General features: G+C 36.9%; 1 protein-coding gene across 3 annotated transcripts in view; it reads right to left on the bottom strand.

Moving 5' to 3' along the window:
• The window catches only part of TSC22D1 (TSC22 domain family member 1), a 129723-nt gene extending 101978 nt beyond the window's left edge, over positions 1-27745 (bottom strand). For 2 of the 3 annotated variants that reach the window (XM_029936700.1, XM_029936701.1), the window contains exon 1: positions 24313-27745. In XM_029936700.1, the coding sequence (XP_029792560.1) occupies positions 24313-27185 (2873 nt within the window). In that variant the 5' untranslated portion in view covers positions 27186-27745. The remainder of the gene's footprint in view (positions 1-24312) is intronic. The other variant, XM_029936699.1, reaches the window with a different exon arrangement.
• Between the last annotated feature and the right edge of the window lie 77 nt (positions 27746-27822).

Here is a 27822-nt window from a genome sequence, read left to right on the forward strand (position 1 = left end):
TTTTATGAACTATGCTGCCATTACATTAATTCCTTTGTGACACTTATCCATCTATGACAAGAAATACATCAACAATAAGATTTTAAAGAATTAAATTCAAAAGGTTTTGATCAAGCAAGATTCATCGATGGATGCTAAAATTAAAGGGTGAAAATATGATGAGAAACAAGGCCATTTACAGTGTCTCAAAATATCTCCCCACAAAAAAACTTGCTATTTACAAAGGGAAAAAAGTAATTTTTAAGAGTATAGAAACTTGGCAGACACCTCCTTAACCAAATGATCAAGGTAACATCACCAGTAAGGGAACAAATCAATATCACATTTCTCCTGATACAATGCACTGATAAGGACAATACCATTTTCGTGGTATTCTTGCCAAAAATGCATTATCCCAATCTGATCACGAGAAAACATCAGACACAAATTTAGGGACATTCTAACTAGCTACTCTTCAAAAGTGTCAAAGTCAAGAAAAGGCAAAAAGACAGAATAAAGAAGTATCTCGAATTGAAGGAGACTAAGTAGACATGAGAATCAAACAAGAGTAGGAGATCCTAGATTAGATCCTGGACCAGAAAAAGGTCATTTAGTAAGTGAACAATGTCATATTCAAATAAAGTTTACAGACTGGTTAGCATTAATTCCTGATTTGTTCTATGTATATAAAATATGACCATTAGAGAACTCTATGAACTAATTTACAACTTTTTGGTAAGTCTAAAGTGTGCACAGCCTGATGCAGGGCTAGAACCCACGAACTATGAGATCATGACCTGAGCTGAAATCGAGTCAAAAGTTTAATCAACTGAGCCACTCACGAACGCCTAAAATTATTTTAAAGTAAAGTTAAAAAATAAAAAACAAGACATTCTGGGAGTGCCTGGGTGGCTCAATCAGTTAAGTGTCTGACTTCAGCACATGATCTTGTGGTTCATGAGTTTAAGCCACACACAGGGTTCAGTGCTGACAGCTCAAAGCCTGGAGCCTTCTTTGGAGTGTGTCTCCCTCTCTCTGCCCTCCCCCACTTGCACACTCATTCTCTCTCTCCTCTCTCTCTCTCAAATATAAACATTTTTAAAAATGAGAAAGTCTGAATAAGGTACCATATTTGACACACCTATGGAATGTTCATTAAGAAATATAAATCTACATTTTTTAATTTGAGAAACTTACACTAATCTTTCTTTAAAAACTAATCCTAATGGAAATATAACGGCATTATATCATGTTCTGTAATAGTACCAGAAAATTAATCACATGGTGATAGTCTTGCTTTTTTTAAGATCTTTGGTAAATAGTTCTCTATACAGAGAACTGATTCAGAACAAAGTATGTAAGAGATCAAAGGAGAAAATCTTCCTGCCTACAAACAGAAAAATTAATTTATGTTTATGTCAAATAACTAGTGCAAAAATTAACTTAGACTATAGCAAACATATGATAGAACAGATAGATAAAAAACAAAAGCACTTCCAATTTAAATTATCATCTATGAACTTTTACTCCTGCATTATAAGAATAAAAGGAATAAAAAATTCTGCTCATTCTTTAAAAATGTCCATAGGAAACAAAGTTTTAGTGTCATAAATGTCCCTTTAGAATTTTTGTTTTACTTAAAGATGATGAAACTCCCAAATAGGTTTTTTGTTTTTTTTTTTTTGTAATTTAAAATTATTTAAGTAATCTCTACAGCTAAGGTAGGGCTTGAACACACAACCCAAGATCAAGAGTCACATACTCTTCCACCTGTGGCAGCCAGGCACCAACCCCCCCCAAATAATTTATTTTACTTTCAACTATAAAATCAGTTACAAATATTCATGACCTTCAGGCGCCTGGGTGGCTCAGTAGGTTAAATCCCGACTCGATTTTGGCTCAAGTTCCTGAGTCCAGAACCCTGCTCAATTGTTCGTTCTCTCTCCCTCTATCTCTCTCTCTTTCAAAAATAAATGTTTTTTAAAATGTTTTTATTTTATTTTTTAACATTTATTGAGTTTAGTATAGCAAGTAATATATTATGCATTTTATATGTACTGCCTCATTCAATCCTCTAACTCTGACATATACAATATTAAAATAATCAATCTTATTGATAACAAAACTGAGGCACAAAGCAGTGAAGTAACTCACCTAAGATCATACACCTAGTAAGCTACAGAGTAGGAAATTCAAAACTACTTTTGTTTCCGGGTTCCTGAGCTTTAACTAATTTTATACTTTTCTAAGTCATATTATTTTCATTAACATAAATATTTTCTTTTTAAATGCTCAGTATATAACAAACTGCTAAAATAAACATTCTGAGGGCACCTGGGTGGCTCACTGGGTTAAGCACCCAACTCTCTCTCTTTTTTTTTTTTTTTTATTTTTTTAATGTTTTATTTATTTTTGATAGAGAGAGAGACAGAGCATGAGAAGGGGAGGGGCAGAGAGTGAAGGAGACACAGAACCGGAAGCAGGCTCCAGGCTCTGAGCTAGCTGTCAGCACAGAGCCCAACGCGGGGCTCGAACCCACAAACTTGAGATCTGACCTGAGCCGAAGTCGGAGGCTTAACCAACTGAGCCACCCAGGCGCCCCACTCTCTTTTTTTTTTTAATAATAGTTTATTGTCAAATTGGTTTCCATATATCACCCAGTACTTCTCCCCACAAATGTCCTCCCTCTATGACCATCACTCCTCCCCCCCCTCCGTCCCCCCTTCAGCCCTAGGTTCGTTTTCAGCATTCAATAGTCTCTAATGATTTGTGTCCCTCTCTCCCCCCAAATATCTTTCCCCCTTCCCCTCCCTAACTCTGTTAGGTTTCTCCTATTAGACCTATGAGTGCAAACATATGGTATCTGTCCTTCTCTGCCTGACTTATTTCACTTAGCATGACACCCTCGAGGCCCATCTACTTTGCTACAAATGGCCAGATTTCATTCTTTCTCACTGCCATGTAGTACTCCACTGTGTATATAAACCACGTCTTCTTGATCCATTCATCAGCTGATGGACATTTAGGCTTTTTCCATAATTTGGCCACTGTAGAAAGTGCTGCTATGAACATTGGGGTACATGTGCTCCTATGCATCAGCACCTCTGTATCCTTTGTGTAAATCCCTAGCAGAAGCACCCAACTCTTGATTTCAGCTCAGTTCATGATGGCAAGCGTGTGTAAGGTCGAGCCCCAAATAGGGCTCCAAGCTGACAGTGCAGAGTCTGCTTGGTATTCTCTCTCTCCCTCTTTCTCCCCACAAAAAGAAATAAACTTAACAAAACCTCTCCAAAGGCTTTCCATCGCCCTCAGAATAAAATATTCATATATTATAAATAAACAAACATACGTGCATTCTAAGTAGAATTCCGAAATTCTTTCCTTCAATTTCATTTAAATACAGATCAGTTGATAGTATTTGCTTTGTCATTTGTATCAACCTATGAAAGTCTGACAAGGCAATAAAACTTAGAAACTGTAACAAAACTCACTACTTGCAAAATAAATAATCTAGAAACATGTTCTATTGAAAAACCTGTATCTAAAAGTATATTGGAATGGTAATCATAAATGTCTTTTACCTTACAAGTGTCTACCAAGAAGATGCAGAAAGGTTTTTTTTAAGTTGAATTTCTAGTTTGCATATCTACTGACTTGCCTAACAAATAATATATACGATACTCTTTTAAATGCATAGGAATTTCATAAACAGTTTAATGAGTTTAATTATCTTAATTTAAACATATCTACAACTTAAGTCATCATTTCTATTATGAGCCTGATTCAAATAATAATCTGGCAATACAAATTAGATTTTATTCTCTACTGATTGACAGCTCAATTCTGCTACCTAGAGAACAATCTCTGGTTTATTTCAGAGTAAACAATATTCTTTATGGATGTTTGTCCTTAATTGCAATATATTTAAAAATTATTGGGGCGCCTGGGTGGCTCAGTCAGTTAGCCTCCGACTTCGGCTCAGGTCATGATCTCATGTTTGTGGGTTCGAGCCCCGTGTCAGGCTCTGTGCTAACAGCTCAGAGCCTGGAGCCTGCTTCTGATTCTGTGTCTCCCTCTCCCTCTTCCCCTCCCTGCTCATGCTTTCTCTCTCTCTCTCAAAAACAAATAAAACATTTTTAAAAAATTATTTACAGATAGCTTGCAATGTACCTACTCAAATTCTTCTATTTTAAGAGGAGATCAAAGAAAAGTCACTTGCCTCATCTTAATTGAAGTCTAATAAAAATAAGTATAATAAAACATAAATGTAAAAATGGTACCAGAAGCAATATAACTTCATGTAACACATAACAGGGTGCTTTCCAATTCTTTAGGTTTTTTTAAAAGACAAAACAGATATCTACTTACAAATAATGCTTTCAAGATACTACTCTTTTCTACTGTATGTAATTGAGCCTGCAGGCTCAATGTCCAGACAAGTTATATACCAGTGACCAAAAAAATGTCATAATATCAATAGCATCCATGAGTTTGAGAGAGACAGAATCCGTTCTCTTGGAAATTAAGAAAGCATGTACTGATCACCTAATCAGGTAGTTAATTTCTAAATAGTAATGAGAAAATACACCAGTAAAATGAGAAATGCCCGATCCGATATGCTATTCTATATTTAAGTCCTGAAAAAATACTTTAATCCTGGTAATTTACTGACCATTTAACACTTTCATGTCTGATTCTACTTTCCAAATATTTGGGGTATAAGATTTTATTGTCACAATCTATGTCTTGAAAGGGAAAATACTGCCAAAAACAGTAAAAAGGTATGAAGGGAAAAGAATATCACCACCATCAAGTTAATAATTTAAGAATATGATTTGATGTAAGGAAGTTTAGTTAGCATTATATGGGCTATCAATTAAATTTTGTAAAAGCAACAACAGACCTTGTATTAAGCCCTTAAGAGTGCCAACACTATTCAAGTCCTCAATATAGCATATGAGACAACTTCACATATGGATGTACCTTCATTAAGAAATGAAATGCATGGGGGATCCTGGGTGGCTCAGTCAGTGAAGCCTCTGACTGTTGGTCTAGGCTCGGATCATGATATGGTTCCTGAGTTCAAGCTCTGCATTAGGTCCCATGCTAACAGTAGGGAGCCTGCTTGGGATTCCCTTTCTCTCCCTCTGTCTCTACTCCTTCCCCAGTGGTGTGCTCGCAAAAATAAACAAACTTAAAAAAAAAAAAAAAAGAAAAAGAAAGAAATGAAATTCATGTATATTCCTTCACATATTTTAATATGTCACTCTTTAAATTTCATTGAATATAGGATGTTAAAGTAGAAAAAAATCTCTTTAGAGTCCTCCTTCAAATCTTCTCAAACTGTCAAATGCAGCTAGTTTTAAAATTTTTGACTTTCTGCAGTTTTATCGTGGTCCAGCTTCAAAGACATTCCAAAAGAACCAATAATTCCTTCCTTAATCAACCAGTGTATCTTCAGAAACATCTCCAATAACCATTTTTTTCACCCCTTTGATAAATCTTTTAGTCCTCAAAAGACTTCAATTTTCTTTCACAATGTGACATCCCTTTTGGTACTTTCTTAATCCATTTCTCAAATAAGTATAACACAAGGAATGGATAAATGAGAGATGATAACATTTAGTTTGGCTCCTAAGACTTTGTTAGCAACATCAAGCTTTAACTCTAAAACATAAGACACACAAAGTCAGTAAAATGTTCTACATCAATGGTAATAAAAGCATAGCACAAACTGCTGAGCCTCCCTATCTCTGAATGTTTAGAGTTGACATCGTAGTTCTTTCTATCCTATTTACAGACTTCCCGTAGGAATATACTAACTCATATGAAATCCACCCCAAAGGTCTGCAAACCATTTATAACGACAGGGCCAATTAAATGAGGCTGCAAATATACAGTGCTATAGTTCTCAAAATATGTTCTGAAACTTCTGCCAGATGGTTCACTTGGTATATATACTCACAGGACAACAATTTTATTTCTAATATAAATCAAATGCTTATAAAAAATAGGGAAAAGGAACTGTTAGGGGCAAAATAACAATTATAGAGATGGGATCTAGTGGGAGTCTGCCACTATTACGTAACTATATGACCCAGAACATTTTTTGTATATAAAATGAATGGGATTAACATTTCCCAAAGTATGTTACAAGGAACAAAAGTTCTACAGAACATTAATAAATGTCAGATGATCAAAAAGGTTGGTAAGGTTGGTGGTCAATAAACAAAACTGTCTCTCATCTGAAGAATTTCTCAGTCTTTAATACATTAAAATGCAATGTCAACTTCCAAGATGTACATAACAAAAAGCAGTCCCCAAAATTCCTGGGTTCTGGGATTTTTTGGGGGGAGGGGGGAAGAACTGGTATTCCTGGGGCACCTGAGTGGCTCAGTTGGATAAATGTCTGACTTCAGCTCAGGTCATGATCTCGCAGTTCATGGGTTTGAGCCTCACGTCAGGCTCTGTGCAGACAGCTCAGAGCCTAGAACCTTCAGATTCTGCGTCTCCCTCTCTCTCTGCCCCTTCCCCACTCATACACTGTCTCTCAAAAACAAATAAGTGTTTTAAAAAAATTTTTAAACAAAAAAATTACAGAACTGGTATTCCAAAAACACTTGTTTTGAAATTTTTATAGTATATTTCAAAATCCAGTTCAATGAATTTTTGAAACCTAAAAACCAGGTACTGACTCATTAGCTTATTAAAAACAAACTGATTAATTCCATTCATTCTAAGGAGATAGTCTTCAGTCCCGTATGGGATTGAGTAGGGAACAGATGGTCTTCAGGGCACTGTGCCCATCTAAAACAACCTTTACAATGAAAAAGTTTAAGAATCACTTGATTAGGGTAATAGTTCTATTTTGGAATATTAAACTGCTACAAGACACTATATTCCTTGCAAGTAACCCTCACCCGCATAAAGAAAGGAAGGTGTGCTTTGTAACAACTTTTGTTTCTGTAAATTTAAGAATTTCAAAGCACTTTTCAAATACTCAGATATGAACATAGTCCCAACAGCCTAGGATTCAGAAGATTTAATCCCTGATGCCTCTATTCTAAGTAATAAATTCCCTTTTCTCATATGCACCTAGAACGCCGATACTAGATAACAAACCATTCTTAGGAGGATTAAGGGTAGTCACTCTTTTCCTATGGGGATTAATACTCTTACACAGCCTTAGGCAGGAAAAGCTATACCAAAAATGTCACAAAGGTGCAGAATCACTGGTTTAGAAGGCTATGATGTGTAGAAAGTCTCTGAATATGTAGGCAAGCTTTTAATTTTAACTTACAGTGCTTATGAAAGAAATCATTCTTATTTGCACAGTAAGAAAAGCAGCCACCATTTACAAAAACTACTAAGAACTGAGCTAGGTATGCATTACAGCCTTTATCTCCTTTAATCCTCCAGACAACAGGGCAAGGGTAGCTATTACCCCCACTTCGCAGGTAAGAAAATTGGGCTTACATTTACATTTACAAAGGTCACACAATGAAGAGGCAGTATAAACAAGATTAGACATCAGATCTGATGCCAAAGCTAATGCTCATTAACTCTACCTCACTGTGCTCTGTGCTCTTTGTTAATCCATAGCCTAGATTTATCAATTTATTTGAATTAAAAAGCTGTCACGCACACAATATACAAAAACTAAGCATAATATAACAATTTGGATAATTCAGAAGATTTATTAAGATCTTATGATGCTTTTTCAGAATACTAGACAAAACTCTTAAAGACCAAAACCATGACTTCTTTTCTTTTTATCCTTAGTACTTTTGTTGTGTGCTAGCATATATAACAAGCATTCAAGTATTTCTTAAGTAAATAAATCATCACAATACCAGGAAAGTTATACTATAAAAAGTCTCACAGGCTAACAGACAACAGCTTAAACTAGCTTGGGTAGGTTTTCTAAAATATTTTATATAGCTAGACTTACAGATGTAAGCAACAAAATTCTCTATTAAATTAACAATTATCACCAGATCCTCCTCTTTCCCTTCCATCTCCTTTAAAGTTCTTCTATACCTTTCTATCTCTATGTTTCTTCTCCCCTACTCACATGTTGAATCTCTAACTCACACTACTAAATGGCATTTATTGCATTTAGGTCACATACTTATAAACCTCAAATACAGCACAATTTGGGTTTTGTTAGGCCAATGTGTCTACTTGTTAAAAGCTTTTGTTTTGGCATACTGGATTCATTTCTTAATAAGCAAATTTAATAAGCTACTGGTAGATCCTCATGAGCTAATAAAAATTTGAGTATAGCTAGAAAAGGAACTAAATCTTTAAATACAAGAAAAAACCCAAAGTAAGTTTCCATTTCATAAAAGACAATCCCACTTTTAAAACATTCTCCCTTCAATGTGATTGCCTACATGGATTGAGGAGAATGGCAAATTTAGGCTTTCAAAAGTATATCAATAAATAAAATGTCTAGAAATGCAATCAACTTGTACAAGATGTGAAAATGATATTAGTGGGAAGTGAAATTATGGAAAAAAATGAGTAAGATTTATATTATATTACTATTAAATAAGTTATTATATCCTTTAACATCTTTGCACTTAACTATAATTTTTAAAAATTCCAACTGCTTTCTATAGCTCATGTTTATAAATCAGGAAAAATATGATGAAAATGAAAAGCAGTTCTACTATAAAAATTTTTTTTTAATTTTTTTAATATTTATTTTTGAGAGAGACAGAGCGTGAACAGGGGAGGGGTGGAGAGAGAAAGAGACACAGAACTCCAGGCTCTGCACTGAGGCCAAATCAGGGCTCGAGCTCACAAACTCTGAGATCATGATCTAAGCTGAAGTCAGACACTTAACTGACTGAGCCACTTAGGTGCCCCTCTACTGCAAAAAACTTTAAATTAAAAGAACACCTACTGCAATTATCTCATTAAAAAAATAATATACTGCCTCTTCTAAGATAATAAGCAAAAAGCCAAGGTAAATACTGTTTTTCAACTTAATATAAAACCATTCATGTATTTAAAAGCATTTTCTTGTTCCAATAATAAGCATGAGATGTGAACATAAGCTATAACCACTCAAAATTAAAGATCTGAGTCATAGAGTGTACCATTATGATTCAACTAATTAAAGTGAGTTTTATACTTTAAAAATTGTCTTAATGTAATTGGATCATGTTAAGCATTAAAAATATATATCCAAGGTATCAACAGCTTATAGTAGAAGTTCACTAAATGAGACCAATGCAAGGCTATTAATCTACTTACTGAAAGGTTCATGTCATAAAACTATCTCTGTACTCATTTAGTCTTAAAAATTGGATTCTACTTAAGCTAATTTTCCATATTGGAAGTTTATTCTTTAGCAAAATTTTGGAAAATTTAATCATTCGGGGTAGAAAATGTTTTCAAAATTAAAGGAGCTAATTAGAAAATAAGATTAAGAGAAAGTAATAACTAAATTAAGATTGAAAGGATCATCAGGAACATCAGTCACTATACAACTCTAAAATGAGAAACCAATGAAGTCTATGAAGTCTATGGGGCCAATGTCTCCATCCCCATAGGCTAAGGAGTGCTTTCTAGAGCTGTTAGCTGTCACCTCTTGCTGCTTATCAGTGGGCCAGAGCAATCTCAAGAATGATTAAGAGTACAAGTTTTGGAATCAAATCACCTAATAGAATACTTGCTCCATCACTTAGTAGTTATGTGACCAAGTTACTTAACTTGATAATATTTTACTTGAATAATACATCAGCCAATATAGTAAATAAACATAATAAATAATATAGTAAAAGGAAAAATTTTAGATTCATCTCTCTGTCATACAGTACTTATGATCCCTGCAAATTTATCATTAATTTTATATAAATTTACCAAAAAAGAGCTAAAGAGGTTGACAACTCAATTATTATGTTCCTTCAATAAACATTAAATATATTTATTCCTAAAAAAACTGGGGTTCAGTATCATAGCTAATTATGGGATTCAGGAATGAAGACAGAAACATTATTAAGACATCTAATTTGCACTTATTCCTATCTACCCATTCTGGGTCCCCCCTTCCTCCCTAGAACCTGAAAATAGGTACAGCTAATAATAAATATAACTGGTTGTACAAACATACAAATTCTGCTGTCATTTCAGAATATAACTAGTAAATAATGTTTGGTAGATCCCCAATTTGGCTGAAGAACAGCTCAGGAGTCAGATCCTTTATTCCAAGATTCTACAATAACTTGGAGGAGCATCAACAGAAGATGTGGCTCCAAGCTGGACTCTGAAAGGGAAGTTAAGACAAACTACAGTGATACAAGTCTAAAAAGAGGAAGAAAAGGAGAAACTTAGATATTTGATGGCTTATCAGCACCTGAACAGTGGACAGTACTACAGCCAAAACCAGTGTTTTCTCAATTCACCTCACCACCCAAGGCACCCCAGGCAACACACCTGAACAAATCCAACAAAAAGGTAACTTACAAAGCATTTTTTTCTAATATAAATTTGCTACATAACTTTCACTGACTATCACCTTTAAAAAGTAATTTTTAAAACCTGAGTTATTTCCTGAACAGAAAGAGAATCCTTGTCATTGTGGAAAATACCACAACAAAACCGTCTAAAAAACACAACCAAGAAAATAAAATTCACTTCATACTAAACATAAGCAAAAACTTCCTTATGATCTAAGTGGGTTGTTACCTATCTCATAATCCCACTTTCAACTGGTGAACATTTAATACTATATCGTGTTTCCTTGGAATATTCTTAACATTTCTAACTCCTACTTTGCACCTTACCTGCCTTAGAATCCCATTTCTTTTCTTTCCCCTTCCTCCGCTGCTTTAAGACAATAAAGCTAGCAAACATAAGAAAAAAGAAAGTATGAAAAAGGACCAAATATGCTATGCAAAAATAGCCCACCCCCCTGGGAGAGGGGGTGCCCACATGGCTTTATTTTGTGATGGCAATTTCAACCAATTTAGAAGTCTTTACATTCCAGAGATGTAGTCCAAAGGATTAGGTTACCAGTGTTCAACCTCTGGATTAGTGGACTGTTACCATGTATGGACTGGGTCCTTAACTCCTTAGCTTTTCTAACGAGGCCAAGGTCACTGATTCAAACCATTATCTCAGATTCCAACTACAAAGAGAATATACCTCCATTTCCAGCACTTACAGAAAAAGGAATTACTGAGCCTCTCATACACCATTAGGGAAGGTAACAACTAGACATCCCAAGTAAAGTCAGCACTTCCTTAAAACGCAACACAGGGACCATGCCACTATATAGGACAAAAGATAAAAAGGGTCCCTCCACTCCAAGTCCAATTAAATCCAGACTTCTCAATCCTGCCTTTAAGGCTTTTCAAAGTTAGCTTTATTTTTTATAGTCTTGTAGACAGATACCATCGCCTACCAACTTAGACAATGTCCTATGCTCTTTTGCATAAATATTCCCTATACCTCAAACCTTTTTGGTGTAGTTTTCCCTACTAAAATAACCTACTAATCCTCGTAGCAATCAAACTCCTCTCAAATGTCACCTCTTAAAAGGCATGTGATTTTACGATCTGATTCCCAATACTGCTTTATTAATATCTCTCACGACATATATCCTACCCTTTCATACTTTTCCCATTTATTGAACTTTTATCCCAAGTCATTCCCTAAAATACTTTAACCAACCTACAAAGGTTTTGTAGTAAATACTACAAAATAAAATAAATTATAGATAGGTGAAAAAAACTGAAGCAAAGGACCAAAACAGTAGGAGAGTAATATATGGAGCCTCTTACCTTTTTCTTTCGTGTGTGTGTGTGTGTGTGTGTGTGTGTATAAATATACACTTATTCTTTAATGAGTATGCTCTCCTTAAGGATAGAAACTGTGCTGTGTAAATACTTAGTAAATTATATCCTTTCAAATATGTAGGATACTTTGTAATCTAAGAATTTCAAATGTCCTTTTAAAATTACATTCCTTTTATATGTATATCCACACATATACGAATATATTCTCAAAATTTAAAAAGGCAAGTGAAGTGAAAAAAAGGTACCAACATATAAAGGAAAAAATTAATTTGATGGCACTTTAAATGTCAATAAAATAATCAAATTACTCACATTTAAGTGTCAATGACAGCACAAAGGCTTTTAACATTTTAAATAACTGTACATACAGTTTCCCTTTTTGGAGAGACCTAGGAGCGCTCAGAGGGATAGGAAGAAATAATTCTTCTTTCCACTGTCTGGAAGATACTGGCAATGGAATATATGAAAAGAAAGAAGGTAAAAGTCTCTATGATTACTAATGTATGAAGAACCAACTCTAAAACATAAATCCACATCCACTTGGATTTTTCACTACTAAGTATATTTGGGACACATCTGCTTTGGATTAGACATAGGTGAATCCTATGAAAACATTAAACTGCCAAACATCTTACCTGAAGGTTATAACCACTTATCTTTCAGCCTTTAAAACTACAGCAATAGATAATAGCCTTGCTGGGAAACTCGGCTATTTTTGTCCGTTTGTTTTTCAAAATGAGAAGAAAAATATATTGCTTTGAGGGAACACAAGCTAGGAAAGTGAATATAGTATTTTTATAAACTGAGAAATATGCTAACCAAAGGGCTTCCGTACTGAATCATTTTATAATGAATATCACTATCCCTCTAATTTATTTCCTTCATTCATTAAAAAATAACAGAAAAAACATAATTTCCTCACTGGCCTTTCCTGCTTCCAAGTGTACGCCACTACATTCCATATTACAGATTTCTTTTATACTAATCTTCCTTGAATGTGATTTAGTCAACAAGTGTTGAGGGCCTGATCACTCCCCCAATTTAATCTTCAGTTACTTCCTATCATGTCCCAAGACAAACTTACTCTGTTAACGCCAACTGTTGCCTTACTGATGTCCTGAGTGTTTTTATTTCTTCCCCATTTTATTAACACTCTCTTGCCTGAAACATTCTCCTTCAACCCAAAGCTTTCAAAAAGTCCACTCAAATAACACTAAATCCCTGACCCACCAAAGGTCAATTCCACACCACCTGTAAACTTTGAATGCAATTTCCTGTGTCACTTTCAAGACTAGAGTTTCCGTCAGTCTAAGGAACATTTTGTAGCACCATCTGAGAATTCACTTAGCCTCTCCGAACTTGTTCTTCTATCTATAAACCAACAGCTGAACAAGATCTCAAGATTTCTATCTCCAAATTTCTGATTTGTTGATTTCATGTATCATATCATTTAAAACAGTTATTTAACTCTTACATTGCCATATAAATTCTCCATGTATGTCATATACACTCCCTGAGGGCAAGAACCATGTTTGATTACATCTTTGTCAACACCATTACTATGGAATAATTTATACCTAGTATTTACTCAATAAATAGGTATTGAGTAATGTATCGTTTGATAGGTTGGTAAAGGGAAGGCCTATAGAATTTAATATAACAGGCAGAGTAATATACCTAAGGAAAACTGAAACTTACTCTTGTATATCAGAACAGCTGTGACTGTAATGGTAATAGGATGGCAGAATGTTTGGCAGTAATGATAATCCCATCCAGGGTGTATGGAGGAGTTGGGGGACTCTGCACATGTCTGAATTCACTTATTGGACAAATATTTCAAAACATACTATTACCCAGGCTCCATCACATGCAGTGGGTAAAGTCCTGGATCTCAAGCATCATATTCTTGAGTACAAGAACAAGAATAGCATCCCCACTCACACTTCCAAGATCAAAATAAGAATTTCTGAGGCTATAACAAGATAAGAAGTATCTGCAGTTTCCAGTGCCTTCCAATACATGAAAACTGACTGAGAAAATAACAGTTAGAATATGCCACAGAGGCCAATAGGGCACAAAGGTCATGAAGAGCACAAACTATGAAAGGAAACCTTTAAATCCAGACTGCCTGGATTTAAATCCTAGCTCCCAGTAACTAGCTGTGTGACCTTGAAAAAGTTATATAATCATCCTATGCCTCAATTTCTTCACCTGCAAAATGGGGATAATAATGGTACTTACACACATAAGGTTCTGAGAATTAAATAAGTTGATTATGTCAAGTGCTTAGAGCAGTCTTGTACATAGTACTTTAATTTTCAACTCTCCTACAACTATTACTACTACTCTCACTGCTAAATTGTTATAGTCTATGAAAACGCTAAAAACAGTACATAACACATAGTAGTAACTCAGTATTTAATCAATGACTAAATAAATGAACCAGAGACTCAGGTTCTCCCTCTGTGAAAATTGAACAAAAGCATCCTATCAATGTTAAGCCTGCTAGGACTCAAGGGGTATAGTCTATTTCAAAGTATTTTGTTAAAAACCCCCCAAAAATCATACAAGAGTAAGGTTTTAATACTATCACCAGCAGAAATCTATCATAGCCATATCATAGCAAAAATTTAGTGCTACATATTATTTAAATTGTATATCTATACCTTCAAAGCATTCCTAACTAGTTAATATGCTGGTTATTACCATGAGAATGCACACTAAGAAAGCCTAATAACCAAGAAATTAGGTAAGTAGATGAGCTGGCCAGGAATGAAGTCTCATCCAATCCAACTACAATTTACTCAAAAAGTGAATACTCAGGCATTTACCTAAGATATCTTAAGTTCCCCAACCTGAGTAGTGAACTGATATTACAAAAATAATCTAGGAGACCTGGAAAAATAAGATGGTATCACATGTGTCTTTACTACATGAAGCTCATAGTAACCCTTTATGCTATGGCCAAGTGGATGCGGAAGGGCAATACCACCCATTCCATGGTAGATCCATACCATGACCTAATGTTAATCCTAAATAAAAATCAACCACAGTAAATCTTCTCCCCAGTCAACACAAATATGGGTATGATGGACTCTCTCACAACTAGCCTCTGATGATCACTGTACTACAACATCACGTTCCATATCTTCCTTTCTAGTTTTAATTACCCCAGGCTTAAAAGTAAAGACCTCATCTCTTAATGTTTTTTTACTCCCATTTCATAATTAGTGTATTGCTAATTCTGATCACTGACAAACCTTTCTCATCTCCCTTTACATAATCCATTACTTACCTGGTTCAATAATAAGTAACTGTAATGACCATAAGTAATATAGATCAGTTAGGAATCTTAAACAATTAACTCATTACTTACTAAACTGTTTAATTTTTTTTAAATGTTAATACAAACAGATGACACTTTTATAAGCTAAATGTTTACATTTTCAACAGCTGAAACTGCACTAAAGGACTTCCACCACAATACTTGGAAACTATTTAAGAATCATTATATGCTCAGTACATGAACCAGTCAAAAGTGGATAAAGAATACCAGTAGTCTAATTTTGAAGTAAGTCAGCAGTTTTTCTTGGTCTTATTCAAGTTAGAGCATGTTTATTGGTATAAACAAAAGTAAATACAAAATTAGCATAAACATAAAACAAAATGCTTATTAAAAGCAAAACTAAGCATTGCTTTTTTGGCTCAAAACACAGCAAAAAGTAATCAATTAATTCTAATTCATCTCTATTCAAGGAGGAAACAGTGGTATCACATGATCATCTATATAGAACTTATTTATCTTTCAAATATACCGTAATAGTGTTTTTAAAAAGTTCTCCTTCTCTTATGCCAATCTGCTTCATTTATTCATTAAGCAAATTTTTACTAACCATCTACCTGTTAAGCACTGAAATATACTTTGAATATGTGGTAGCAAATCAAATATACCTGCTCATGAAACTTAAAATCAACACATAATCACATACATATAAAATCATTATAAACTGTAATAAACATTATAAATAAAGTACTACTCAAGAGTATTTACAATGAACCTGAATTTAGACTGCTTTGTTGGACCAGGGCTATCAAAAAGTGACAGTTAGTATACTTATTGTGATAAGCACTAACGTACAGAATTGCTAAATCACTGTATTGTACATCTGAAACTAACACTGTGTATTATTTATACTAGAAATAAAATAAATAAAAATTTTTATTAAAAAGTGACAGTTAAGCTTTAAGAAAGAATAGAGAAAAGGTGACAAAGGGGATGTTCCAATTGAAGAAACGGTGTGTGCCTAACTGTAGAGGAAAGAGTAAGAATGGATGGCAACTTGAAGAACTGGAAGTCAAGGGCAAAGTGGCATAATATGCTGGGAGGAAGCAAAAGCGAAAAGTAATTACTTTCAAAGAAATGGGAAGGCTTTAAAGGGTGTTGGGTCAGAGAGTGATCTGAACAGACTTCTATTTTAAGAGTATCATTCTGACTACAAGATATATAATATTAGAGAAATCCAAGAATGTATGCAAAAGGCTAGTGAGGAAGCTACTGCAGTACTTGAAGTAAGAGGTAAATATATTATCATGTTATTTTAGACTAAAGTTGTGGCAATGGTTGAGGGGGATGAATTCAGGATATATTTTGAAGACGATGGTAAGGATGTAGAGGGTGAGGAAAAGGGAGCTATCAGGAATGGTTCTCAGGTTTATAAAGTGCAGAACTAGTAAGAAATAATAATTATATTCATAACAACAGAGAACTGAGTGTTGCTGAAGGGGTGTGGGGATGGGCTAGATGGGTACAGGGATGGGCTAGATGGGTGATGGACATTAGGAGGCACTTGTTGAGATGAGCACTGGGTGTTGTGTGTAAGTGATAAATCACTAAATTCTATTCCAGAAACCATTATTACACTGTATATTAACAAGACTTGAAATAAAAATTAGTCACAAACAAAAAAGAAGTAATAATTATTAAAATGAAGATAACAAAACAGAAAGAAATTTGAGAAGTTAAGTAACGAAGAGATAAGTTTATGACCTGTTGAGAGGCCTATGAGAGTACAAGCTGAGCTGTTTTATGAAGGCAGATAACTGGATCACTCTAACGCACAAAAAGAAGTGTGGGCTAGTGGTGCACATTCAGAAACTGACAGCATACAGACTGGATTAAAGCCATTCGGCAAATGATTACTTATGGAAAAAGCAGTAAGTGGGAAGGGGACTCAGAAATCCAAAGGAACTCCAACACTGAATCTGAGAGAACAGGTGAAAATTAAGGAGACTGAAAAAAAAGTGGCCAGAAAGGTGGGAAGAAACTAAAACAAGAGGTCACTGAAAGCAAAGGAGATGCTTCAAGAGGAAAAACAAAGGTCATCTAGGCCCAATAACGCTGAAAGCCAAGTTAGGATTTCCAGGTCAAACTGGTAAGGAAGAAAGAGTGGGAGGAAGGACACTAAATATATGTGAGACTAGAAAAAAGTCAGCCTAGAATCTAAAACGAATTATACACAGCGCTTTAACATAATGTAAACATGCTTTAAAATTTTTTCCTCTCATGTAATTTCTTTTAAGGAGCCATGAAAGCATACTCTTAGCATGACATACGCAATGCTAACACCACGGTGACGCAGCAAAAACCAACCAGCAGAGCTCGAACATCACAGCATGCTCCTAACAGCAGCACCACAACAGCTCATGCTTTGCATAGTTTCATATTTTTAAATTCAGTTTCCTATACAAGAAACAAAACCTACTTGTTTTGCAGTTCTACAAAGACTGAATTTGAATTATTAGGAAATTAAAATGGTTTTCCTGAAAAGATAATTTTCATACAACTTTCAAAAAATATTAAAAATTAATTCATTTAACACTTGAATGTCTTGCATGCCAGGCACACCAGCGTGATGGCTTTAGCCACCTTTTTCTCACCAAGGGTTTACAGGTATGTTCTATGATAATTGTCACTCATAGTAATACACAAATCAAAGAAGAATGCCTTTTTTCAGGTTTCCAGCCACTCTAATATTATTTATGGGCATCTTGTTGGCTTTATTAGAAATACCAAAAGATTTTTAACTAGAAAATTTTTATTAGCTGCTTTAGAACTATGTATGTAACCTGAGACAATCCCACCTCTCTAATAAAATAAGTAAGCTTCAGTTTATTCACCAATAAAGCAAAAAATTTAACTCCCAAGGTTGCTGAGTTGGTTTAATATGTTAATAAATATTAACTGAATCTTATCCTCACATTTCTAATCACTTCTATGAAGTGAAATACTGCGTTATATACTATTCTTCTTTCTACTGGATAAAAGTCAAGCAATTCCAGTCTTAAAATTTATATACTCTTATAGATCAAATCTTGAAGCAATGACTTTATTAACATTAGTATCCTTTTTTACACTTAATAGTACAGTATTCTACAGTTAAGACTGGTGTATAATGGTAGTAAACACATTTCTATTTTATGCTCCTTTTCTAAAAACCCCACTAAAATTCCAAAAATATGAATGTTTAAGATATAAAGACATAAACCCATAAAAAATGACAGAATGAGTAAAAAAACAATAGCAACAAAAATTTGGAAGCTGGAAAGCAGATGGTTGAGTGACAAATGACTTAGCAAACACTCGAAAATCAAATCTTTAGCAAACAGTGGAGAAAGCCAAAAACAAACCCAATTTAAACTGTAAAATCCCCAAAAGACTCAGCAATTGGCAGTACCACATACATCCGAAGTGGGATATGGGGGAGAGAAGGAACTAAAATAAGGATCACTGTTCAAAAGCCTGTTTAAGAAGTAACCAGCCCCACTGATCCCCTCACCAATCCCAACAAAAAACTGAAAATATGTTGCCTGGAAAATATAAAACAAAATATCCCAAGATTCAGAAAATCAGGTACAGCTGTAGGCAGGAAAACACACTGAAAACAGGGTGACTGAGTGAAGAAATATATATATAGGGATGCTTAGATCCTCCCAAGACCTTTTACCCGACTCCCCTCCTATGTTCCCCCACAACCTTCACCTCCAGGCAAGAAAGAGCCTTCTACAGGGAATCTAACCAGTTCAGAGGAAAGGCATGAAGATACTGACATCAAAAGTGCTCCAACCACTCAGTCCAGCCTGGTTACCATACAGTAGAGCTATCAAGTCTCACTGAATATTTCTAATTAACATTTTACTTCCCTACTCACACACAGCCACCAACCAGCTAAGGAAAGGCTATACAACATGAAAGATAAAGACCAAAGCAAATATAAATTAAGAAAACAAACATGGAGGACACAGATCCCACAGGGAGAAGAAATTTTTTAAAAGAAGATAACATTATATATTCAGACAGCTATGAGAAAGTACTATTGTTATTAGAACAGGATACTATTTAAAAGGGGCAAAGAAAAAGAAGCCAAGGCTTTGGGAAATTAAATATATGGTAATATAGAAAATTTAACAGAAGTAGGACAAAAAAGAAATCAAGATGGAAAATAGATAAGAAAATAAGAGAAAATCAGAAGATATGTCAAGAAGGTCCATTATCCCAATAAAGAGTTTGAGAAAGAAAAAAAAAAAACAGAATATGGAAAGAAATCATCAAGATCTCACTCAAGAAAAAGTCCCAGAATTAAAAGATATTTCCAGACTAAAAGGGAATACCAAGTACTCAGTGACATTGATAAAAAGAAACCTACCCAAGAAACCATCACTGTAAAATTTCAACCCTGGAACACTGAAAACAGATTCAATCTTAAACGCTTTCAGAGAATTAAAGAATGAGAGAGGGTAAGAGAAAAAAGGGTAAACAAGTCAGAAAAAAGGGAAAAACAAAACACATACACACAGATCACATACAATATATAAGAAATCTGAATGGCTTCAGACTTCTCAAAAGTAATATGGAAGTTAAAAAGCAATGGAGCAAAATTATAACATACAATTTTACAACGTAGTATTCTTTACCTAACCAAACAATCACAAGTATCAGGATAAACTAAAACTATTTTTCTTTCAAAGATTTTAGTTTTAAGTAATCTCTGCGCCCAACATGGGGTTTAAACTCACAATCCTGAGATCAAGAGTCGTGTGCTCTACCAACTAAGCCAGCCAAGCATCCCTTAAATTTTTTTTTAAAGTAATCTTTACCCCAATGTGGGGCTCAAACTCATGACTCTGAAATCAAGAGTCTCATGCTCTACTGACTAAGCCGGCCAGGCACCCCTGAAACCATTTTAAAATATCAAGTAACCCAAGAATTAACATGGCATGGATGGCTGTAACATGAAATCCAACCACAGGAAAAAGCGAAAGGAATCCCACAATAATGGTTGTGTACCAAGTCTAGACCACAATCAGTCCAAAATAGAAGTCAGAGGAATATTAAGAGACTGTGTCAAGAAGATAAAATTGTTGACAATATCTGATATGTCCAAACATCTCAAGAGACATATGATGAAATGTTGAATTCATGATAATTACAGCAAAAACTAAGCCCAGGGTGGGACAGAGACATTGAACTTAGGCCAAATCACCCTATGGTAAAACAGTCAAGAAGACACATTGAGACTAGATAAGCTCTTTAGTCTCCTTAAGTGCAAGCAGACGACCAAGAATTACCAGACATCTGAAGAAAGGTTCTACCACAAAAGAAAAAGCAAAAATGGATAGAAAGGCACACAAAAATAGGAGGAAAGGGAATTTGGAAGAAACAGAAAACTCATGCTAAGTAGTATATAGAAATATATATACTATACATTCTAGTACACTGTATGTACTAGATAGCTGGGATGGGGTGGAAGGAGGCAGGCAAGTGCAGTACATTGTACAGGACAGGAAACGTGATACAAGAATACTGAATGGTCGAGAGTGACGTAATCATAGCTATTGAAAGGAAAGGGTACTTGGAGGAAGGGGATCAGTTCAGTAGGTGATAACAAAGTTAAATTTTCATTTTCTATCCAGAAGTTTAAAAAGGCAAAACAAAAGCACAGAGTATTTTATTTAACACACACTATGCAGGGCATGTGAGTTAGACACAGTTCTAAGGGCTTTCCAAATTCATTTCCTGTAACAACCCTGAGATAGATACTACTATCCCCATTTATTTAAATGAACAAAATGAGGCATAGCAAGGTTAAATAGCCCAATGTTACATAAAACTAGGTTCAAATGTAGTCTTATTCCAGAGTCTAAGCTCCTACCATCTAGCCATATTGCATATCAAGTAGCAATAGAAGAATGTTGTTTCCAACTAGGAGGTAAACATAACCATTACCACCTGAAAGAAATAAGTGACTGCTCTTGCGAAAAGAAAAATGGAAAGGAAGGGGGCAGAAAGCTTTTGTTTTGATTACTATGTAAATTATTTGACTCTAAGCTGTGGAGGTACAACCTAAATAAAAATTAAAACTTATAATTTAGTATTTTAAAGTATTTTATCTAATGTCTCCATCCTCAGAAGTAGGCAAAATGATATTACTCCTATTTCATAGATAAGAAAACTTTCATTCTTCTTTAATAAATATGAGGGCCTACTATATAATAAGCACTGTATTTTAAAAATAGGTATCAATTCACCTCAAATAATGATGAGGTGAAAGAGGTACAGAAAGTCTTTTTATTCTTTTCTCTTCGATTTATTGCATAACTTATATGATCCTGCATCTCTAACAGCTGTACTTAAGATGAGGGACAATATAAATTATAAATTGTGACAGAAAAAAAGAGAGAGGTCTGCTCATTAATAGGTCCAAAAAATATTTAGTTCTTGTCCTTGAGGAACTTGGTGCCTTATGAGGAACATTAAGACATCTTCCCTGTGTTATAAAGGTGAGTTCATGTTATAGGCTAAATAAAACACTGAGAGTTTTTCAAGGAGTTTTAAAAAACAAGATACATAATCTTAATGCCTGACCCATGTTTCTAATTTTCAGCCTTGCCCAGTCATCAACTGAAAGCATTTTAAATTTTAAAAAACATTTTAAATTTTAAAGTATTTCAAAAGAAGACTAAAGAATAACCATCTTTCGTCTGTCTTACCACCAAAGTTTCATGAACATGGTTTCTAAGTCATAATACTGAAATTAAAATGTACCCCCTTTCTCCCATGAGAGAGAAATTGGTGACCAAGCCCCAGGCAATGCAAGTGACATGGAAGCTATCATGGGAAGAAAAAGGAGAAAGAATTTTTTTAATCATTATCACTTCTTTCTCTTATATATATTCTCAAATTTCCTTCCAAGGGCAAACTTAAATGAAACTCTTCCAAACTTTAGTGATAAAAAAAACAATTTGCAGTAAGACCCCATAAAAATAATGTCCAAGTTTATCCTTATTGACCTCTACAGGTATTTTAGGGCTGAAACAGCTTAACGTTTTAGCATTTAAAGGATGCCTCTAAAAAAATTTTTGGTTTTGATGACTTAACTTTGAAGTTAATTAACAAAGGTTCAAATATAGAGTAAATTCAAAACAGGTAGAGTCAACTCAAGTTACTTTACACCAATATTTGATCATACTTCTCAGTATCTCTTTTTGTCTCTTTAATTCCAAAACGTTCTACACAATTTGCCCCTAATTAATCTTCATCTCAATTACTATATGGAAAAATTAATTTTGTACTAAACATCTTAAATTGGGCCTCTATCCCTACAATTAAAAAACCTAGCTGTAAGTAGCAACATCTGACTTTAATTGTCTGGAAAAGCAAGTTGTGGAAAGCTCCATCATGCCCTACCACCAGGGGAAAAAAAGGAGAAAGTCATGCCAAAAGACCACAAATGGTAATTAACAAAAATCATGGCAGGTTTCAATTCAAAATGTGTGGTTTTCGTTTGTGTATTTCATTGGTCTTTTATTTCTCTAAATTTAGCATTCACATAACATACCTGTTTTTTTCAGGGGCTTCACTTGATCATTCCTCTTAGACTTAGAAAACATTACCATCAGGGGTAGATAATTCTTTAAAATTATGAATATTAGCAATTACAGGTAAACATTAGCATATGAAACCAAGTTTTATCAATAATTATAATAGGGACTATTAAGGAAACTACCTCCCTAAAGAGCTCTACCTTTTAAGGACAGTTTTGTACACATGATATAGATTACATTTGGTTCAGTAACAAGGTTTTAATTATGACTACTGGAAAAAACCAAAAATCTTAAAATTAAATTATTTCAATTAACCATGCCTTTAACCTACATCTTTCAAATAACTTAAAAATATGTATCATGAAAACCTCACTGCAACATTTGGTCTTTGTTCTCTTTTTCTAAACTACAATTCTTTTGAAATACCTTCAATTTTTCCAAAGAGAAACCCTAAAATACACATTTAGAATATAAATTTCCAATTAGTTTGGTGAAAGTTCAATCACAAAAATCTCCAACTAATACTAAAATAATTAAATCTCTTTAGAGCTTATTCAAAGTTCCACAGTTAAAATGAATAGCCTTTGTCATTAATTCCTATGATACTATTTTGATCATGGTTAGTCACAGACCAGCAAATCTGTGAAAAGAACATTCCTTTAAAAATCAACTTAGTTTAAAGCAATGTAGAATCATTAGAGATTTCACAACTTTTGTAGTCAGTCAGCTTCAAAGATACAATTTGAATCAATAGCGTATTTAGAGCATTATTTCCAATTCAAGTAAGGAAACACTAGTGGCTTAATAATGTATTTTGGCCTTATGTATGTTTTCTTTTTGGCAATGATGGGAACAGGTGGAGTAGATTAGCAGGGCAACAAAGTCTTATGTTCATGCCTCTATAAATTCAACCCTCCAAGACTTTCCCTACTCTTTAAAATGGCTACCACCTTGATCTATACAAAAGAAAAAAAATGTACAGGATCCTACTATCAAAGATAAATCTGGTATTTTGACAGTGTTTACCCTCCTTCCCCGCAACATACTTTTTAAGATTCCCATTCCTGTTCTGTTCAGATAAAATGACCATTAAATAAGTACACAAAAGCTGGTCAATTACAGTCTGTGAGGGCAACCTATAAAACCGAGACTAGGTCATCTTTCCCACAATGTCTAAGAAAAGCACGTAATATTATCTTTCACAGACTAAGATCAAACACAGTAGAAGTGAAAAGAATTGTCCAATCTAGTAAAGGAGAAACAACCATGGGAACCACAACCCCCCTCAAGAGATGATCATAATCAAATGATTAAATATTATATGGCTTAGCAAAAATTTTGTTAGTAATAAATTTTTAAAAAGAATTTTATAAATAACAAAAACCACTTGGTGCCCCCAAACCTATACTTAATACCCAATAACTACTGTCATACAGTTTACATATTACTTACACCCTTTGCTATCCACTCTGAAATCATTCCATAAGACTCTTGCTCTAGAAAACTTACCACGAAAATGCATTTTCACATACAAAAATGAAAAAATATGTAATGCTTTTGAAAAATTTTGTGCATCTATATAGTTACTAAATAGATTAACTTTGAAATCTGTTGAATGTCTGCAAACATGGCATGATCTTACCTCTCATCCTCGCCATCCACCAGGGGTGTCGTCAGCGGTAGCACCTTCAACGGGAAAAGAGAAGCAGGGGCTGCTAGGCTGCTGCTACTCCCATCTGAAACTGCTGACATTCCCCCACTGTCACCACTGATAGTCTGAGGTAAGCCAACTAAGGAGGGTTCCGCTGGGCGCCTGGCATCTTCGATTTGGCTTCCAATTGCCTGAGCTAATGATTGTGCAGAGAACTGAGTAGAACTTAGTGGTATCTGTTGTGCCAAAGGCAGATTTATGTTAGTTGCTATCAAGGGAGGTTGACTAACACTTTGAACCAAATTACCATTTTGAGTGGCAGGGGTTTGTGCTATATTCTGTGGTGGAACCAAGTTTGTTGGGGCAGAAGGCATTCCAGTTGAACTAACCTGATTTGTAACAGAAATACTACTAGCAGAGGGCAAAGGACTAACTGCAGGCAACGGCTGCGGAACAACTTGAGCTACTGATTCTACTCCTTGTGGCTGGGGAGGCACAGTTAACAAGGTACTCTGGGGTGCAATGACCAATTGTTGAGGAAGGCTCGAAGCACTAGTTTGAACTCCCTGATGAATAATCGCAGTTTGAGCAGGTGGAACTATCTGTGAAGATGGAGGAGCACCTTGCTGAATAACTGAAGGTGTGACTTGGGTAGAGGGCTGCTGCACTGCAGTAGGTATGTTTGCTTGTTGACCAATATTTGCAATCTGACTGCCAGTAGGTACAACAGATACTGCTGTTTGAGCCTGGCCAACAGGCTGGCCAGATGCCCCTACAGGTTGTGCTTGGATTGCTGCGGGCTGCACTGGCAGCTGGATACTCTGTGGCTGAGCCGTAGGTATCACTGTTGTGCCTGCTCCCACTCCTGCAGAACTGGGCTGTCCGGAGGACACTGCTGTCTGAAGAATCGGCTGCTGCTGCACGTACTCTGAGGCAGGATTCTGAGTCACGGATTGACCGTGGCCTGGGACCATCTGTGTAGAAACAGCCGGCTGCTGTTGTCCATACTGTAACTGTTGGGGTGGTGCCCCTGGAAGGGGAGCTTGCACTGGAGGAACCGTCTGAGAATACGGCAGTTGGGGTTGAGCCAAACTGGAAATGGAAGGCTGCTGACCTAAAGCTGAAGTTACACCAACCACACTAACAGGTGATGGCTGGATACCAGTTGCAGCACTAATAGTGGCTTGTAGAGGTACTGGCTGAAGACCTTGCTTTTGAGGATAGCTCAGTTCTTGAGACTGTAATTGTACTTGCGTGATCTGTGACTGAGAAATACTCTGTGGTATGCTAACTGCTGAAATACTCTGGGGACCAGTGCTACCGAAATCCATCTGCTGAAGAGCCATACCTTGAAGCGCTGGTTGCTGCTGCTGCTGCTGCACCACCACAGTAGGGGCTCCCATCTCTCCGCTTCCCACACTCTCCGTGTAGTGACTCAGTGTGCTGACACTACTGCTCACTGAACTCCCACTAGTGCTCTCCCTCTCAGAAGTCACTTCTGCTGGGTTCGGTTTTACAGTTTCCACCACTTTATTTATCGCCACACCTTCTGCGGCAGGTATAGCATTTTCTTTTTCATAGAACTCGGTGCAAGTCCATCTACCTTTTTTAAAGGGTTCAGAACTAGAATCTAACTTCACAACTCTGAACCGTGAGGTGTTAACTGCTGGTTGCTGCTGACTGGAAACTGACCCCGCAGTCACCCCTGCAGCTGCACTGGGGGCACTGTTAACAGCGGAGGAAGATATCGTACCATTGCCCATGCCACTCAAGATATTCACATTAACACCGCTGCTCACTCCAGGCCCAACACTCACACTAGCAGCACTAGGAATATTGCTTACATTTATAGCAGCATTACCAAGCATGCTGCTTGTCACACTAGGATTAAAACTACCCACAGCAGTAATGTTAACATTATTCATCGTATTAGTGCCAGTAACAGAACTTATACCTATACTGCCAGTAGTACTTGGAGCACGGATATTAGTCATTACAGATGCAGGTGAGCCAGCCGATGATACAGCAGAAGTTGGTGCAGCTGCTATAACACTGTCAGAGCTTCCAGCTGCAGAGAGTTTTCTGGATACTGGACTGGAGGGTGGCCCTCCAGGGATGGAAGTACTGGCCACACCAGCATGGGATGGATGGTGGTGCCCATGGTGGAGGTGGTGCCCATGATGAACGTGATGGTGGTGATGGACGTGGTGTGGATGAGCATTCCCATTGATCACAACATTCTGTTGTGGAAGGTGAGGCAAATGAGGCTGAGGAAGGTGGGGCTGGTTGGGAGAGACTGCCCCAGGTGTCTCAGCTTCCTGGAAGTTATTTAGAGTCTCTTCCGAGGAGCTGCGTTCAGGCTCCCCTAAGTCAGTAGCCCTGGAAAGTGACACATCAAGGATCTCGGAAGAAGACAGATCTTCCGTGTGAGATTCATCCAGGTCATCATAGCTCTCAGTGTCCTCTGCTATACTGTTGTTAGAGCTGATGCTGGCGGAGATCTGAGCCGGGGTAACGCTAGTTATCTGGAAGCCACTTTTCTTCTTCATCTGAGTTCCTCCTGGCGCAATAGGCTGTGCCTGCAGCTGAGCCTGAGAAAGGAGGTTCAGGCTTTGTGGAGGCGGAGGCTGTGGTCCCGACGTAGAAGATGCTGCAGGAGGTGGCGGCTGGAGAAGCGACGGAGGCGGAAAATCCTCAGAAGATGTGGCATTACTACCAACGCCGGGACCTGCTGCATTGAGAGCAGAGGCGCTGCCACTACCGCTGCCCCTTCGAGGGAACATTGCCGGGTGCGCCATCTTCCTAGCACTAATGTCTGCAGCGGCCGCGGCCGCCGCGGCGGTGGACTCAGGCGGCTGGTGCATTGTGTCGGGTACCGGGGGGCGGAGGAGGCGAGTGCAATTTCCTTCTGCACCGTAATCTTTGTATTCAAGACGCCGGGGAGGAAAACGGGACCTGACGCTCCGCCCGGCGCGGTTCCTCCTTCTCCTCCTCCTCAGCCGAAGGCGCCGGCCGCTCCTGCCTTCGAGGGCGAGCTTCGGGAAGGGAGGATGAACGAGGGTGAACAGGGCGGCCAGGGACCCGAAGGGGGGACCCCTTCAGTCCTTCGCCATTCACTTTCCCCTCTAGTCTCACACCCCCCTTTATATTCCGGTTCACGTGGGGTGCGGGGCAGGAGGAAGGGGGAGACAAGGCAAAGGGGAGTCAAGGGGAGGGGGTGGGAAAACCGAGAAATGCCCACCTTCTCCGGACAACTCAGAAGCCACCTCACCCCCTCCTCCCGCCGCGGCGGCGGCGGCCGCTGCAAAACCCTCCCGGTCGCTCTGCACGAAGGCAGCGCGGAGCGTCGCCTTCCCCTTGCCACCCCCAGCGCCGCCGCCGCCGGCGAGCCCCGAGCTCAGTGTCGCTCAAACCTCCCCTCCCGGCCCCGCTGTCCCCGCTCGGCCCTCCCCCCACGCCCCTCGGACCCTTTCAAACCCCCTGGGCTCGCGGCGGCTGTTC

The sequence above is a fragment of the Suricata suricatta genome, chromosome 4, assembly GCF_006229205.1.
Source record: "Suricata suricatta isolate VVHF042 chromosome 4, meerkat_22Aug2017_6uvM2_HiC, whole genome shotgun sequence".
Taxonomy (NCBI): domain Eukaryota; kingdom Metazoa; phylum Chordata; class Mammalia; order Carnivora; family Herpestidae; genus Suricata; species Suricata suricatta.